Raw genomic sequence first — 18,804 nt, 5'->3', positions numbered from 1 at the left:
AGGGGGTCAGTGGATGTGCCCATGGGTACTGAAGAATCCACAAAAAGTACACCAAAACGGACCGTGGTCTACTTGGCATATCCGCACCGATGGACCTTGAACTAATCCGTAATTTCAGCTACTTCCAGCCTGAGAATCTGCCTTGAACAGTCAATAAATGTCTACCACTCGGCTGCGAACCTAACAAATTTCTAGGTCCTGAAACCCCACCCTGGCCATAAGTTCGCATCCTCCATGAAATGTAAAACTCAGCCACCTCCCGCGAGGCCGCCTTCCTGCCTACGGACACTGCCGAGCCAGATCGCGCGACCCTAGGGAGCAGCCTCATCTCTGGGGCCTGGTGATGACGTCACGCGGCCCCTTGCTAGCATCGCGAGACTCTCTTCTCCCTCCTCCAGTTCCCTACCCTCCCAACCGTCAGCGCCCGCTGCCAGGCAGCGGCGGGGATGGCGAGCCGCGGAGCCAGGGTGGTGACGAGAGCAGCGGTCCCGCCATTGGACGAGGAAGCCTGAGGGACGGGCCAGCGTGGTGAACAAGCAGAGACCGAGGCTGCTGGCCCCGAGAGAGCGAGGGCCATGGAGGCCAGCATGCCGAAGCGGAAGGAGCCTGGCAAGTCTCTGCGCATCAAAGTCATCTCCATGGGCAACGCCGAAGTGGGAAAAGTGAGTATCGCGCTGGGAGGGGCGGGACCGCAGCGCGGCGGAGCGACGTGCCGATTGGCTGGGAGGGCGGCCACTCAACAGCCTGGTCGCCCGGCCTCCTCCCCGCCCCTGAGCAGGCCTGGGTCTCCTGAGGGATACGGCTCCAAGAGGAAAAACTCTCCTGACCTTTTTGACCTTTGGGTTGCCCCTCTCCGACACCTAAGAAGGTGTCTCGAGTGGCCACTAACCGTTGACTATATCCCAAAGAGAGAGGAGGCCTAGGTCCTCATGTCAGATCGTATGCTTGGATAACATACCCAAGCGTTCTGGGTGACCCGTACAGGACTTTGAGGTGGAGAATAAAAGTTCAGTTACCCCAGCAGAGCTTGGGAGCTGATAACTTACTGGGCTGTGTGTGAGGATGGGGATTTGTAAAATTTACCCTGTAGATGTGGAGCCCAGAATCTACATTTCATTTGTAAGAGAGCGTAACTGATGCTGAAGTGATTCACAGGGAGGTGCAGTGGATGTTAAGGAACTTGCATTATTTTGTTTTGTTTGTGTTTATCTCTGATAGTGTCACCACATGCATTATCGCAAAGAAGTCTTAGATCCACTGTCTTTTTCTATGGTGCTTCTGCTGCTGCTGCTGCCAAGTCGCTTCAGTCATATCCGACTCTGTGCGACCCCAGAGACGGCAGCCCACCAGGCTCCTCTGTCCCTGGGATTCTCCAGGCAAGAACACTGGAGTGGGTTGCCATTTCCTTCTCCAATGCATGAAAGTGAAAAGTGAAAGTGAAGTCGCTCAGTCCTGTCGGACTCCTAGCGACTCCATGGACTACAGCCTACCAGGCTCCTCCGTCCATGGGATTTTCCAGGCAAGAGTACTGAAGTGGGGTGCCATTGCCTTCTCCAATGGTGCTTCAACTGGCTATCAACTCTAAACTCTCCCATAGTATTGGGGGTAGGGAGGGCAGGAGGTGAACGGAGGTCTTTATCCCCATGTGAATTCTAAGACCGCCTCTTCTTCATCCAAATTGTCTCTTCAGGGTGAGTGGAAGCTGTTAGTTAAGAACCTTCCAAGGTCATCAAATCAGTGACTGAGACAGAATTAGAACCTGGGTCTTCACACTCCCATTGCAATGTTCTTTCCATCATTGTTGTTTAGTCGCCAAGACTCTTGCGACCCTGTGGACTGTAGCCCTCCCGGCTCCTCTGTCCGTGGGATTTCCAAGGCAAGCATACTAGATTGAGTTGCCATTTCCCTTTCCAGGGGATCTTCCTAACCCAGGGATCAAACCCGCATCTCCTGCATTGCCGGCAGATTCTTTACCACTGAGCAACCGGGAAGCCCCCCTTTCCAATCATTATTTGCTGTCAAAATCAACTCCTAGTAGGATCTACATGCCCAGAGAGCTGTTAATGGGAGTGTTTATGCCAAAGACCTGCACGTAATTGATGCTCAGTAAATGTTTATTAGTGTCTTTTCTTTCCATTTAGTATTATTTTGTATTGTTTATATATCTGTGTATATGTATGTAGTAACGTAGCTGAAGGTCGATGATTACTGAATGTAAACTATGTGCCAGGCATTGAAAAGAAAAGAAAGACCTCTAGAAGGTCATATACTAAATACTAAACACTAAACTGGCTAAGTGAGCATGCTCACTTTTAAAATTTTGCTATGCTTAATGATTCAACTTTTTTTTTTTTTTTTGATTCAACTTTAGAAATAGCTTAAAATGTCCAGTATCAACCACGTTCATGTAATACAGTTCTAGATTTATTAACCAATGCAGTTAGGGAGAAAGAAATAATGTACGAAATGCTGAAAAGGAGAAAGCAAAATTGCCATTATATGTTAATGATATGATTGTTTATCTGAAAACCCAAAGAGAATTAACTGAAAACCTATTAGAAACAACAAGACAAAATTAATATATAAAAACTTACAGCTTTACCATATTAGAATTATAATTTTGGACTATATATTTGAAAAACTGTTTTAGTTTACAATAACGACCAAAATAAAGTGCCCAGGCTTAAACTGCAGAAGATATAGGTAGGTCCTAGGACCTATATAACAGAGAAAGCAATGGCACCCCACTCCAGTACCCTTGTCTGGAAAATCCATGGACGGAGGAGCCTGGTAGGCTGCAGTCCATGGGATCGCTAAGAGTCGGAGACAACTGAGCGACTTCACTTTCACTTTTCACTTTCATGCATTGGAGAAGGAAATGGCAACCCATTCCAGTGTTCTTGCCTGGAGAATCCCAGGGACGGGGGAGCCTGGTGGGCTGCCGTCTATGGGGTCGTACAGAGTCAGACACGACTGAAGCGACGCAGCAGCAGCAGCAGCAGCAGCAGCAGCAGGACCTATATAAAGAAACATTTCTACAGAGACATGCAATTACTTAGACAAGTGGAAAGGTATGTGTCCTCTTAATTAGGATCACTCAATATTTTGGAGATATCAGTTCTTTAAAATAATCTACAAATGTCATTCAATTATAGTTAAAACATCAGTAGTTTTTTTCTTCAGAACATAATAAAAGGTACTAAAAGTCCTTATGAAAAATTAAATGTGAGACTAACCAAGAAAATTGAGGAGAAGAAATGAGAGGAAACTAACACTACCAGATATTAAAACATATTTTAAAGTTACTAAAGTTTTCCTATTGATACTGGAAAGTAAATACAGAGACACTAGTGAAACAGACTGGAGTCCAGAAATAAACCAAAATGTATAAGGAAATTCAGTTTACTAGTTAAACTGGGAAATTACGGGCCATTTAATAAATACTTTTGTTACAACTATTTACTATTTGGGGGTAGAGTGGATTCCTTCTGAATGCCTTTCTCAAAAATAATTTTTTCATAGATGAAATATTTAAGTGTAATTAAAAAATGTTTGCCTTAGTTATAAAAGTAAAACATACTCATTTTAAAGAATTTAGAAAATGTAGGAAGATATACAGATAAATAATTTTAGGTTAAAAAGACATGCCCTAGTAAATAATCCTTGGCTCAAAGGACAAATCAAAGCAAATGACAAAATAACTAGAAACCAATGAAAGGAGAGAATCCATGCCAAAATCTTCAGGGCAGATTGAAAGCAATCCTGAAAGAAAAATGAATTATCTAACTCATTTCTAAAAAGGAGACATTGGGAGGGAGGGGGGTTCAGGATGGGGAGCGCGGGTGTGCCTGTGGCAGATTCATCTCGATGTTTGGCAAAGCTAGTACAATATTGTGGAGTTTAAAAATAAAATAAAATTTAAAAAAAAATAAAAATATTTGTGAATATGCTTGGAACCACTGAACTGTACACCTTAAAAGTATGAATATTATGGTATGGTATAACTGAATTTTCAAAAATAAAGAAACTTAAGACAGAAGAAAAAGGGCCCTAAATATGAGAGAAAGAATTCCCTGGAAAGATTAATGAAAAAGAAAAATGCCTAAAATTTATTTTAAGAAAAATAGAGAAAGCAAAAAATTACAAGATTAGTGCTGAAAATCATATTCTGGAAGAAATTAAAAGAAAGATTAGAGAATACTATATATATTCAGTTCTTGGGATCATATTTCAAAATACAGAGAAAATGGAGGATTTCTTAGCAAAGTATAAATTACCAAAATTGACTCAAAAAGTAGAATACCCAAGTGACCATTCATACAAAAAGAAATTGGAAAAAGCAATTAAAAGATTTATTATCCTAAAAGGTATCAGGATCAGATGGCTTCATGAAAAGATTTATTTAAGCTTTAAATAACATATAATTTCAGTTATTTAAGTTATTCCAAGGCAAAGAAAAAGATGAACAGCACTCCAATTTATTTATATAAAGTCATGGTGACTTAAATAGCAAAACTTGATATAGTCTCAAAAAAGAAAAGTATATATACTATTTTCATATATGCATACAAATGCATAATTCCTAAATATCCATGAATAGAATTCAGCAGCATATCAAAAATTTCACTATTAGCAAGTAGGGTTTATTCCCGGAATGCAAACTTGGTTCAACATCAAGAAGTTAATCATCATAATTTGTTTATATTCTAAACCCATTTTTCTGTTAGGCAATGTATCTTTCTTACCAGTTTTTCTGGTTTGAGGATGTTAGAGTTATTAACTTTTTGCCAGCTGTATGAGTTACGAATATTTGCCCCAGTTATGTTCTTTTAATACTTGGTGTTTTGCCATACAATTGCTTTTATTATTATTTGTATATACTCAATTATGCCCATCTTTTTTAAAATTGAAATATAGTTGAAGTACAATATTATGTTAGCTCCAGGTATGTTACACAGTGATTTGACATAAATGATCATCACAAGTCTAGCAACCAGCTGTCCTCATATGAAGTTACTGCAATAATATTATTGACTATATTCTTCATGCTGTATAATACATTCTAGTGGCTTACTTCTTTTAATAAGAGGTTTGTACCTCTTATTCCTGTTTACCTATTTCACTTCCCCATCCCCTACCCCTTCTGGCAACCACCCATTTGTTCTCTGTATCTATGAGTCTGTTTTTGTTTTGTTTGTTAGGTTCCACATATAAGTGAGATCATATGGCATTTGTCTTTCTTTGACTTATTTCACTTAGCATAATACCCTCTAAATTTCATTCATGTTTTCACAAATGATAAGGTTTCACTTTTAAAATGAAAAAAATAAAATTTTAAAATTTATTTTAAAAATAACAGTTAATAGTCCATTATGTGCATATATATATATAAAATATGTATTTATACCGTATCTTCTTTATCCATTCATCTATGGGTGAACACTTAGGTTGCTTCCATATCTTAGCTATTGTAAATAATGCTGCAGTGAACATCAGGGTGCATGTATCTTTTTGAATTGGCGTTTTTGTTTGCTTCAGGTAAGTACCCAGAAGTGAAATTGCTGGATCATATGGTTGTCCTATTTTTATTTTTTTTGCCCAGCCTTCATACAATGTGTTCCATTGTGACTGCACCAGTTTACAATCCCACCAGTGTTGCACAAGGATCCCTTTTCTCCACATCCTAACACTTGTTATTGTCTTTTTGATACCAGTATAAGGTGGTATCTTACCAGTTAAGATAACTGGTAAGATATACTGGTTACCATTCTTACCAGTATAAGGTGGTATCTCATTGTAGTTTTAATTTACATTTCCCTTATGATTAGTGGTGTATTTTTATGTATGGTGTGAGAAAGTAGTTCAGTTGATTCTTTTACATATAGCTGTCTAGTTTTCCCAACACCATTTATTAAAAGTGGTGTGTTTTCCCATTGTATATTATTGCTTCTTCGTCATTGACTGACCATCTAACTGTAGATTTGTGTCTGGGCTGTCTATTCTGCTCCATTGATCTATGTGTCTGTTTTTGTGTCAATATCCTACTGTTCTGATTACTGCCATTTTGTACTATAGTTTGAAATCAGAGGGTATACCTCCTGCTTTGTTCTTTTTCAAGATGTTTTAACTATGCTTTTCTGTTGTTTTTTTTTTTTTATGGTTTCTGGGTTTTCTGTCTTGGTTGAAAAGGTTTTCAGATGTTCTACATATATTGTGCATTTTCTTCTGAAATTTTTATTGTTTTATTCTGAAATACTTAAATCACAAATTCACCTGTAATTTTTTTTGCATATAGGTAAGTTAAGGGCCTAACTTAATTTTTTTTCCCTGATGGATAGTCAGTGTACCAGTAACATTATACTAAATAAATTATTTTTCCCATTGACTTTTTGTCACTTTAAAAATTTTCATGTATAATGGGATCTATTTCTGAGCTCTCTGTTCTTTTCTACTAATCTACTTGTCTGTTCTTATGCCAATATAAGACCCTCTCAATTGGTTTCAAACTATATTTTAATACCTGTCAATGCAAATTCTCACCTCTTTCTACTGCCCTGTATTTTATATTTCAATTAGTTCTTCTCAGATAGCTGTTCTTTCATATGAATTTTAGGATAATTCTATCACCTGCCTCCTGAGAAATCTGTATGCAGGTCAAGAAGCAACAGAACTGGACATGGAACAATGGACTGGTTCCAAATTGGGAATGGAATGTGTCAAGGCTGTATATTGTCACACTGTTTATTTAACTTATAGGCAGAGTATATCATGCAAAATGTCAGGCTGGATGAAGCACAAGCTGGAATCAAGATTGCAGGGAGAAATATCAATAACCTCAGATATGCAGATGACACCACCCTAATGGCAGAAAGTGAAGAGAAACTAAAGAGCCTCTTGATGAAAGTGAAAGAGGAGAGTGAAAGAGCTGGTTTAAAACTCAACATTCAAAAACTAAGATCATGGTCCCATCACTTCATGCTAAATAGATGGGAAAACAATGGAAACAGTGACAGACTTCCTTTTCTTGGGCTTCAAAATCACTGCAGATGGTGACTGCAGCTGTGAAATTAAAAGACACTTGCTCTTGGGAAGAAAAGCTATGACCAGCCTAGACAGCATATTAAAAAGCAGAGACATTACTTTGCTGACAAAGGTCTGTCTAGTCAAAGCTATGGTTTTTCCAGTAGTCATGTATGGGTGTGACAGTTGGACCATAAAGAAAGCTGAGCACCAAAGAATTGATGCTTTTGAACTGTGGTGTTAAAGGCTCTTGAGAGTCCCTTGGACTGCAAGGAGATCAAACCAGTCAATCCTGAAGGAAATCAGTCCTGAATATCCGTTGGGAGGACTGATGATGAAGCTGAAGCTCTAATCCTTTAGCCACCTGATGCAAAGAACTGACTTATTGGAAAAGACCCTGATGCTGGGAAAGATTGAAGGCGGGAGAAGGGGACAACAGAGGATGAGTTGGTTAGATGGCATCACCGAAGTGATGGACATGAGTTTAAGCAAGCTGTGGGAGCTGGTGATGGACAGTGAGGCCTGGCGTGCTGCAGTCCATGGTATCACAAAGAGTTGGACACAACTGAGCAACTGAACTGAAATTAGGGAGGGAAAAAAGATTCAAACCTTAAGATTTTAATTGAAACTGCTTTTAAAAAGAAAAGTGCCTAAGAATCTACTTAAGAGGAATAGAGAATGCAAAAAACTCTCTCTATATTTATGTTATTTAACTTAGCTTGTAAGATCCTAAGGCCCAGAAACCCTGTTTCTTTATAGGGAGTGGTTATTCACACTATTAATTAAATGTGTATCTCTTTAAATACTTAGGACTAGTGTTTAAATTGTCTACTGGAGTTAAAGGACTTGCAGGTCCCTTAATCTTATGAATAATTTAGAGAAAGGCTGTATTTATTTTTCTAGGATAGTGTGAGAGAAAACATTTGAAAAGTGCTTTCAAGCTATAAAGTGTTTTTTAAAGTGTAGCTTCTTAGCAGTAGTTATTCCAAAAAAGTTTTTCCTTTAGTTCCCAGTGAGCTTATTAAGTACTTTTTAAAGCAGCTGTCCTATTTAATTTAGATTGAGGTTCATCAGGAAAGTGAGCAGAATAAGCTTCATCACCTGTGCATCAAGTAAATTATGTTTCATGAGTGCTAAGGATTGCTGTTAATGTACAAATCATTTTAAATTGCTTTTTCATTGGTACTGAGCTAATCCCTCAGATGTGAAGATACAAGATAAAAGTAAAATACCAGTGCTTGCCTTCAAGTAGTTTACTGTCTAGCTGAAGAGATAAAATTATGTGCAGGCAGAAGATAACAAGGCAGTGAATGATAAAAACATTGTATATATATTTATATATACATCTATATATGTATGTAGTTTATGTTGGAGAAGTTTAGATGTAGGCAAGATCTCTTATAACCAGAGTGCTTAGGGATAAGTAAGATTTGGAAAGAAGGGAGAAAGCTCATTCCAAATTGGAAGGAAAGTAATGACAAGAGTCAGGAAGTCAGGCCTGGAGTTTGGCAGAAATGGAGGATTTATATTAAAAGAGTTTAGACAGAAGACAGATTAGGGTCAGATTATGGAGGGTCTTGAATAATGGACAGAGGAGTTTGGATGTTGAACTCTTGGCAGTGAGAAGCTGCTGAAGATTTTTAGTTAGAGAAGTGAAATAATGTTAGCGGTATGCAGTGTTGGCTGAAATTGGGAGGGAAAGGAGGCATAAAGACCAATAAAGAATTTCCTATAGTTGTGCAGAAGTAGATAATGAAGACCTAACTAAACTGGTATCAATGGGAATTAGAACGAAGAGAAAGATTGAAGAAACAGTGAAAAGAAGATTTAGAAAGACTCAGAGTCAGATATGACTTTAATAATTTAATCCTCTGTAATTGGGAAAATGGTATTATTAACGGAAACAGATGTCAGCAGGATGAGCTGTTTGCTGTTTTTATGTATAAGATTAGTTCATATTTGGACACATGGAATTTGTAGAATGGTTGGACATCTAAGTAGAAATTAGTCTAGTAGATATTTGGAGATGTGGATCTGGTCTGGGGAGGGAGGTTGAGATAGGTATTTTGGTGTTATTATTAAAAGTATGTTGGTGTTATTCTTGAGTAGAAGAGGTCTTCAAAAGAAGAGAGAATAAGGATTGAGCACTAAATTGAAAACATACCCATATTTGGTATTAAGGAAAGAATTTTGAAATAATTTTTCTTTAAAAACTTCACCTTTAGTACTTGTTTCAGTTATTTTATAATTTTGGCTTTTGAAAAAGATTTGTCTCATGGGGTAGATGAAGAAACCATAATGAAGAAATGTGCTTATTTTTTATGGGTTCCCAGAGTGTCTTTACTAAAAGCTTTTATTTTTACCTTTTTAGAGCTGTATTATAAAGCGATACTGTGAGAAGAGATTTGTGTCTAAATACCTTGCAACAATTGGAATTGACTATGGAGTCACAAAGTGAGTACATATATTGTTTCCTTGGGCTTGCAAATCTCATAGAAATTCAGAACCCCTCTAAACTGATCTGTCTTGAAATAGAGATTCTGAAGATAAATTGGTTCAGAGAGGAATGAGACCTTTACAGACAGCAGTGATCATGTCATTCGTTCATCATGGAGCACGTTCTGTTCACCAGGCCTTCTAAGTGGGATGTAGGGATTGGTGATGGGCAAGTCAGCACAAAGCCTGACTGGCAGACGTGGCTCTTCAGGAAACATGTGTCTATGTAAGCAGGTCCTATTAGCAGGTGTGTTTTTAGAGAATTTTGAAATATTCACTCCAAGAATTTTAAATATTATGTGAAAATTTTTCTATCAGAGAGCTTCCTTTTAGTGATATTTTTATAGCCTTTTGAAATCTAGCAAAAATGATCTGGGAAGAGTGAAATTAAGTATCAGTGGGGATTTATTTGGAGGTGGATTGAAGACGGGTTGAGCTTGGGGAGACAGTCACATTTGGAGGAAAGCACACCATGGAAGAGTAGAATGGAGGTAGATAGCTCGTCTCCAGAGAGGGAAGTTCAAGTGGTCAGTATTCTGACCCCAGCCCGCCCCTCCCTTCTCTCTCATTACATTCTTTGACACACTTTACTCTCCACGCACACTGAATTCGTGCAGTCATACGTTTCTCTCTCAGTGCCATCCTTCATTCTGTCCGCCTGAAATGTGCTCTCCCCTCGTCTCTCCACCTGTCAATCTTCTCAAGCTGTGAAATATACATGTTCCCATGAAACATTCTGAACATCCCCTTTACCGATCAGGACTCATTTTAATTGAAAATGACAGTTGTATTAAAATCTCTGCTATTCATAGGTGTTAGCATAAATTATCTTGTCTTATTATTTGTATGTGTTTAATGTCTCCTGCTAGATTATGAGCTCCATGTCGAGAGGCTATTAGAATAAATAATCTCCACGTGCCTGGTACCATGCTAGTACACAGTCCATACTCAATCAATAATTATTGTTAGGTAAGATAGATGCACCTGAAGAGGAAGTTTGCAACATTAGAATATGAGGGCGGCATTCAAGAAGGTAGACTAAAGTGGTGAGGGGTATCTATACTTCAGGGCACAGGATTTCACTGATAAGGTAGTATATCCTGTTTAAGGCAGTTTTGTTTTGAGTCCATATTAGTAGCTAATTTATTTATCTAAGAAGTGAGAGTTATCATGTTATGCCATAGAGCTGTGGTTTATTCAATAGACTATAGTCATCTCAATATCTGAGGAATATTGGTTCCAAGACCCCTTGTGGATATCAAAACCTGCCGATGTTCAAATCCCTTATATATGATAGTGTAGTACTTACTATACACATTCTCTCAATACTTCAAATTTTCTCTATATAACTATAATACATAATAGAATGTAAATACAATGTTAATGCTATGTAAATAGTTGCCACTTTGCAGCAAATTCAAATTTTGCTTTTTGAAATTTTAAGGTTTTGTGTTTTTTTTCCCCTGAATATTTTTGGTCCAAGTTCAGTTGAATCTATGGATACAGAACTTGCAGATACAGAGTGTTGCAGATATGGAGTGTTGATTATGTTCTGTTTCTGGTTGTAAAAAATTTTTTTTTTTTTTTTGTCCTTTGGTGAGGAAGAGGATATGGTTGACAGAAACCTAACTCAAGTCAAAAAAAAAAAAGGAGAGAATAAAAAGGCTATTGATCAATTCACATAATCCAATCATGAGGATATAGCTGGGTCTCAGAGATCCCTGGAACTAGGGAGGGATTTCACAACATGTTTCTCTCTACCGTTTGGCTCCCTCTCCACAGCTGCCAGTATCTCTCAGGCTTTCCAAAACTAATCTCAAATTTTAAAATCCCAGGGAAGGTTTTGATTGTCCGGGTGGTGACAGGCGCCTTTCCCCAGTTCTGTTAGCTGTGGCCAGCAGAGTGGCATCAAAAAAGAAGATGGAAGAACCCATTTAAACCACAGTTGGCAGGAGGAGGGGAGGTACTCTTTGAGCAGTCAAAACAATTGAAGCCCACTCCATCCTTCAAATCACAGTATGCTTAAGAACTATTTGCAGAGTCTGTAAAAATGAAGATTCCCAAGCTTCATCCAGTAAGATTCTGATTTACTGGGGCTGAGGTGGGGCACAGGACTCTACAATATAAACACTCTCCCCCTCTTTCCATAATTATGATTCAAGTGGTCTTCAGGACACAGTTTAGGAAAGCACTGGCTTGAGGTAATGAATTACCATTTTTCTTGAGGTAATATCCTCTGTCAGACTTCTGAAGTAAACTGCCCTGTTTTGAGTTCCAATTTGTAAACAATTTATGTTACTTCCTGATTTTATAAACTTCAGTTCCATCCCTTCTCAGCTGCTATGTGACAGAACTTTCTAATAGGAGTTGTTATATAAGATCTTCTCCAGATGCTCTCAAACTCTTAAATATTTTGTTTTGTTTTGCTGTTCTCACATCCTTTTATGAGACAGATCCTGAATTCCCAGTTGTTAAAATGAAAGGAAATGTGCATCTTAGGACTGATGAAATATGGCAGAGAATTCAGGACTGAAGAAATCACGATGAGATGAGTAGTGGTTAGTCTGATTTAAATATACAAGTGATATAAAACAACTGCAGGAATTACGGTTTCAGAATAGAAAGTGCATGTTATAAACTTGGACAGGGAATTATAATCATGAACAAAGCAGGAGGTAATAGAGAAACAATGAGAGCAGGTGCTATTTCCTTGTAGTCCACAGAGGGAGTCCTACCAATGCTGTCTGAAGCATGTTACTTAAAAAACAGAACTCTAATCTGTTGATTTATTGTTAATAATCTCTATTCTTAACCTTAGAGGAATTTTTTAGGAAATGCTATTTCTGTAATGAAGAACATTTATATTTAAAACTCAGTAATTCCCCCCAGTTTACTTCAGTTTCTTTTTCTTTCTTTTGTTAAATTCAGTGAAAAGTAAAATTTTCTTTTATTTTAAATTAATATAATCCCAATTTTATAAAAATATTGATGTTTATCATTCTTATCTATATATAAAAAAGAAGTCTACAGTGATGCTCATCTGTGTTAATGAAGGTTTTTTTTCTGGGTGGTAGGCTTTGGGGTTACTTTTAAGCTTTCATCTTTGTACTTTTCTTTAGTGTTTGAGTTATTTATAATGTTTCATTGATTCATTTTCCAGTAGTGATTTTTCTCTAGAAAATAAAAGGACTAGGAGCAAGAATGCTCTGATGTTAGCAGTAGTTAATTCTAATGTGAATGGTTGTTATTTCCCTTTTCTTTTCTCTACTTCCAAATTTCTGAAAAAGATTGACTGTTATCCTTGCTCAAATGAAGATCATAAGAAAATTGAACAAACATCATTAAAACAGTAATACAACTTTGTACTATTTATTTGTACCATTTATTGTACTGCGTGGTAACAAGCACAACCAGTAGTAATTAAGATGTCATACTAAGTGAAGTAAAGCATTTTGGTTTTCTTCATCTTGCTCCTACTGTCCAAATAAATTTGTTTTAGCAGCACAGTAATAGCTACCGTTTGTTGTGTACGGGGAATAGACTGAACTGTCGTGGTAAGGTGAAGCTAAATGGGAGTGCTTGTTCTAAAAAAGCCTCTTAAATTTCATTCACATAACCTTTTGAAATTCATAAGCAACATAAATGATATTAACATGAGTACAGAAGCCATGACCCTCTTTGGGATTGTTTTCATTTGAACATTTCAGGGTGCAAGTCAGAGACAGAGAAATCAAAGTTAACATCTTTGATATGGCTGGAGATCCCTTCTTCTACGAGGTAAGAAAGCCTTTTTGAGAAAAATCTATACCCAGTATTGTCAATGGGTTGAAGGAATGCTCCTGAATTATCAAAACAACAAATATTCAAGTCATGTGTAAAAATAGGTAAATTTAGCCAGTGTTTGTGCCTTAACTTAATGGACATCTGTTGGTCTTTTGTACTGTCTCCTTAAATAGTGGTAGGAAATTTTGTTGCTAATCTTTCGAACACTTAGATAAGACATTTTAACCTTCAAAAGACTGTTGCTTTTCACTTTGTGCCTTAGCCTAGAACGTGAAAAGATAATTACATTCATCCTGAGGCTTAGGAATTCAGAAGTGAACCAACCCTTTGAGGCAGGGTTTTCGGGGGGTTTTCCAGGGCACTCCTCAGTCGTGTGTTCTCTCCCCCCAGAAGAAGTTAAAGCAGCTTCACTTCGTTTCCTTTCGTCTCCCTATCAGTCCTCAGTAGTCTCAAAGTGAATCTCATGGCCGTTCTCCTTTGGTTTTCCTTCCGTCTGTTTTTCTTTTTCCATAAGGAGTCTCTTTACTCTTTCTAGTTTGGCCGTTTCATCTCTGCTTTTGTCTTTATTATTTCCTTCCTTCTGCTTGCTATGGATTTATTCTATTCTTCTTATAGAGAAGAGAGCTTAGGTTATTGATTTGAGATGTTCACCTTTTCTAATGTATGAATTTAGTATTATAAATTCTCCTCTCAGCACTGCATAGCTGTATCCCACAAATTTTGGTATGTTGTATTTTCATTTTCATTTATACACTTCTTTTCAAAATTTCCTTTGAGATTTTCTGTTTGACCTATGGATTATTTAGAAGTATGTTGTTTAGTTTCCAAGTGTTTAGAAATTTTCCTGTTATCTTTCTGTTACTGATTTCTAGTTTGATTTCAGAGAACATACTGTGATCAGAGAACATACTGTATGATTTCAATTCTTTAAAATTTATTGAGGTTTTTTTCCTGCCTCAGGATGTGGCCTGTCTTGGTAAATGTTATGTGGGCACTTAAAAAGAATGTGTATTCTGCTATTGATGGATAAAATGTTTTTTAAATATTCATTAGATCCTTTTGGTCAGTTGTGTTGATGAATTCTTTTATATCCTTGCTTTTTTTCTGTTTAGTTGTTCTGTTAGTTGTTAAAAGAGGGGTTTTGAAGTTTGCAACTGTAACTGTGGATTTGTCTATTTCTCTTTTCAGTTTTTGCTTCACGTATTTGCAGCTGTCTTGTTTGGTACATATACATTTAGGATTGCTTTGTATTCATTATATAATGTTGTTATTGTATACTGTCCGCCTGTGTCTCTGATAATTTTCTTCCTAATGTCTATTTTATCTGATGTTAATATAGGCATTTCTTCTTTCTTTTGATTAATATTTGCACGATACATCTTTTTCTATCTTTGCACTTTCAGCCTGCCTTTATCTTTATATTTGAAGTGACTTTCTTAGAGGACAATACATAGTTCAGTCATTTTTCTTTTTTAAGTATGATGCCAATTTTTGTCCTTAGCCCACTTATGTTTCTGTAACTATTGATATGTTAGGGCTTAAGTCTGCTATTTTACTTTTTGTTTTCTATTTTTTATTTCTATTTTCTTTTTCCTGTCTTCCCGTGGGTTACTTGAATGCTTTCTGAATTCCATTTTGATTTGTCTATAGTGTTTTTGAGTAAATCTTTCTGCATAGCTTTATTGGTGGACACTCTACTTACTACACTACATGTTATCACAGTCTACTGTTATTAGTTTAACAACTTTAGTGGGCTGTAGAAACTATTCCTCCTTTTATGTCCCTTTATCCTCTCCCATTTATAATCATCTTCAATATTTTGTCTACATACAAGAGAACCACAGTAGTGTTTAATTTTTGGTTAACTGTCAAACATAATTTAGAGAATGAGAGACAAGGAAAGCATATTGTGTTTACTCATAGTTTTGCTTGCCCTACTCTTTCATCTTTCGTTGTGTTCCTATTGCAGGAAGGGGGGGCCCTTCCAGGGCCCAAAAGGGGGCTCTTGTCTAACACTCAGAAAAGAATTGACTGAGGAGACAGACGTGCTGACAAAGCAAGAGACTTTACTGGGAAGGGGTGCCTGGGTGGAGAGCAGTGGGGTAAGGGAACTCAGGAGGACTGCTCTGCCGCATGGCTTGCAGTCTTGGATTTTATGGTGCTAGGATGAGTTTCCAGGTTTTTTTCAGTCAGTCATTCTGATTCAGGGTCCTTCCTGGTGGTGCATGCATTGTTCAGCCAGAATGGATGCCAGCGAGAAGGATTCTGGGAGGTGGTAGGACACGTGTTGTCTCCTTTTGACCTTTCCCAAATTCTTCCAGTAGGTGGTGGCTTGTTAGTTGCGTGTTCCTTAACTAGGACCTCCTGTTGTGAAATAACTCACACAGATGGTTATTATGGTACCTGGCCAGTGTGGGTGCTTTCGGTTAGTGTGCCTCCCCTAACATTCCAAGGCTGCATCTTTCATCCTTTCTATTTAGAGGACTCCTTTAGCCATTCTTTTAGTGTAAGTCTGGTGGCAACAGATTCTCTTAGTTTTCCTTGATTGAGAATGTTTTGGTTTCCCTTTGGTCTTGAAGACTTTTCTTTTTTATTGCAGGTATGGGATTCTGGGTTGATATTGTTACCAGACCAAACTTGGGTCCGCTTGCCCTTGCACAGTAAATTCAATTCTACTGACAATGGGTTATGGTGAAGGAAAGTACAGTGTTTATTGCAGAGTGCCAAGCAAGTAGTTGGGAACTGCTAAAACACAGAACAAACCCCAAAATTCCTAAAGGGTTTTTCATCAAAGCATTTTTAAAGGTGAGGGAGGGAGGGTCGCAGGGTATGACATCAGCTGTTGCACAATTCTCTGATTGTTTGATGGTGAAGTAACAGGGCAGGGGTTGGCATTCTCTATCCTTAGGCACCAGTAGGTCTGGGGGTGCTTCTTGCTCTTGGTCATTAAGTAGTTCATTTCTTCCACTGGTGGCGGTTTTAGCATCTGTAAAACAGCTCAGGAAGTGTGCATCAGATACTATTATCTAGGTACTTAAAAGAGGAGCTATAGCAGAGGATATGGGGGAGGAGTCTGTCCTGAAAACGCTCCATGGGGTCCTGCTCAGTTAACAATTTTTCTTCTTTCTTTTGTTTCAGCATTTGAAAAATAGTGTGCTTCTTTCCTCTGGCCTCATGGTTTCTGATGAGAAATCTGCTGTCATTTGAAATGTCTTTTCCCCCCACTTTGCTTTTTTAACATCGTCACTACTTTTTTAATATAAGATCAGGTCCATTTCATCTTAAGCTTAGAAATTTCTACTGTAAAATTGTTTCAACTCTGCATTAAGAAAGCAGCAGTGTTTTAAGCATTGTATTTCATGGGAAAAATAGTACATATGACAGAAAACTTCCTACTTTGCTGTTTTCTCTAATTTCTCTTGAACTGTGTAAAGGTTCTTTCATGTTATGTGAGAATCATTTCTCCTCATATGATTATTTTCCTTTTCTTTACTTATATTTCCTTATCATTTGTTGTTTTCATGCCAGCTTTTATACTCCCTGAGCCTCTTAGCCCCAATAATTTCAACGCTTTCAGGGAAGAATGGGGTTTCTGACCGAAAGATTTATTGGGAAGGTTAATTACCTTCCCAATTAACCAATACCTATTGGTTAATTACCAATAGGTTCAGAGAGGTGTCATTTTCTTTTTTTCTTTCCTATTGCTCTCATGATTTTTTTCCTCTGTCTTTAGTTATTAGAGGTTTAATTATGATGTCTATTGGCATGGATTTCTTTGAGTTTTTCCTGTTTGGGGTTTTCTCAGCTTCTTATATGTGTAGGCTTACATCTCTTGACAAATTTGGGAAGTTTTCAGCCATTATTTCTTTAGTTCTTTTTCAGCCTTACCATATTTATCCTCTCCTTCCTGGACTCTGATCTTGTTATAGTGTCACAGGTTCCTAAGGCTCTGCTCTTTTCCTTTTTTGTTTCTTTTTTCTTTTCTTTATTTTTTTTAAAGTTTATTTCCTCTCTGTTGTTCAGATTAGGTAATTTTTATTATCTTGCCTTCTGTTTCACTGATTCTTTCCACCATCTCCTCCATTCTGCTGTTGAACACAACTCCTGAGCTTTTTATTTTAGTCATTCTATTTTTTCAGTAATTAATTTTTCTAAAATTTCCACTGTGCCTTTGCTTGAGTAGGTGTGGGTAGATAGTGTTTTCCTGAGGTGTCAGTTTGGAGGAGAGTGGTTATCATGTAAAGTTCTTTGTCTTTCCTGGTCTTTCACTAAAGAGAGCAGCCTTTTGTTAGGCTTTTATTGGTCTGTACTCATTGGTATTTCCAAGTTGTACTTCTCCAGCTCTAAATTTTGGATACATGAGGAAAAGAAAACCTGGGAAACTCACCGCTGTGTCATTCCTCAGGTCCCAAGGTCCCTTGCTTGTCTGCCTTCTTCTCTCCACTTTCCAGAGTCTTCTTATGTATGTTATATGTATTTATATATATAGTATCCAGGAATTTTACTTGTGCTTAGTGGAAATAATAGGGAAAAGTACATCTACTTCATCTGCCCAGAGGAAACGTAACTTAATGGCTATTTAATCTTCCATCTTGTGACACCCAGATATTTAGGTAAAATGAATGAATTCCTTTTGATTGTGAAGCCTTATAATGGTTATATCAATTTCACAAGTATAGAACATTGTCAGTGAAAAAGGCATGGAGGCTCTCAGTGGCCAGAAGTTTGACATAGATTCTGACTACCAGAAATGCTAACATTAATCTTAGGTTACACCAAAGTTATGTAAGTGGAGAGTTAGGAGATGCCTGAGAATCAGTGTGGTCCAGATTTCTGTCATCGTAGGATTTCTTTCCGTAGCATTCCTGATTGATGGCCATTATTCATTTACCAGATAGCAGCATGCCAGTTTTGATGCTGCAGACTGGGAATACACAACCCCTATTTTCACGACACATAAACATGTCAGAGAAGACACATGTTAAACAAAGGACAGAATGCTTGGGAGCACTTAATACCCACACCTAGCTTATCTGGAAAGTCAGGAAATCCTGTTGAAGGAAGCAGCATTTAAACTGAGTGTTGATGGAGAAGTAAGAGTTATGTAGGTTGGTGGGAATCCAGGGACAGTATAATTCACGGGACAGTTTTGAGTGGTGCAGACTGTAAGAGTTTGAAGAGTGCTTTTCTTTAATGATGGGGTCTCACCCCTTCACAAGTTAATCCTTTAGAGTTAAAAACTCCATATTAACGACTTCTCTGTTGTGAAGGCTGCCTTCCTTTGACTTTTGCCACTGATTCTGGTCTTGTTTTTGAAGCAACATAGACTGAGTCTGTGCTTCTGCAAGAGACCTCCTAATATTTGTTAATTTGCTTCTTTCAAGGTGAAACATTTTTTATTCTCGCTAATGCCTTCTGTTGGATAACCTCTAGTGAGCCGACAGGGAGCTGAGAACTGAGCACAGCCTTCCAGATATTGTCTGACTAGTGAAGAAGACTGAGTCT

The 18,804-nt window shown here is 37.8% G+C and overlaps 1 protein-coding gene across 1 annotated transcript in view; it reads left to right on the top strand.

The window, feature by feature from the left end:
• Positions 1-388: 388 nt before the first annotated feature.
• Positions 389-18,804, top strand: part of DNAJC27 (DnaJ (Hsp40) homolog, subfamily C, member 27) — a 38,050-nt gene continuing 19,634 nt past the window's right edge. The window contains exons 1-3 of the mRNA XM_010840568.1: positions 389-662; positions 9,392-9,474; positions 13,224-13,293. Of these exons, the coding sequence (XP_010838870.1) occupies positions 576-662; positions 9,392-9,474; positions 13,224-13,293 (240 nt within the window). The 5' untranslated portion in view covers positions 389-575. The remainder of the gene's footprint in view (positions 663-9,391; positions 9,475-13,223; positions 13,294-18,804) is intronic.

This window comes from Bison bison, unplaced genomic scaffold (assembly GCF_000754665.1).
Source record: "Bison bison bison isolate TAMUID 2011002044 unplaced genomic scaffold, Bison_UMD1.0 scf7180017864145, whole genome shotgun sequence".
NCBI classification, from domain to species: Eukaryota; Metazoa; Chordata; class Mammalia; order Artiodactyla; family Bovidae; genus Bison; species Bison bison.
Note: the sequence above shows the minus strand (reverse complement) of the source record. Positions and strands in the feature narration are given on the sequence as shown.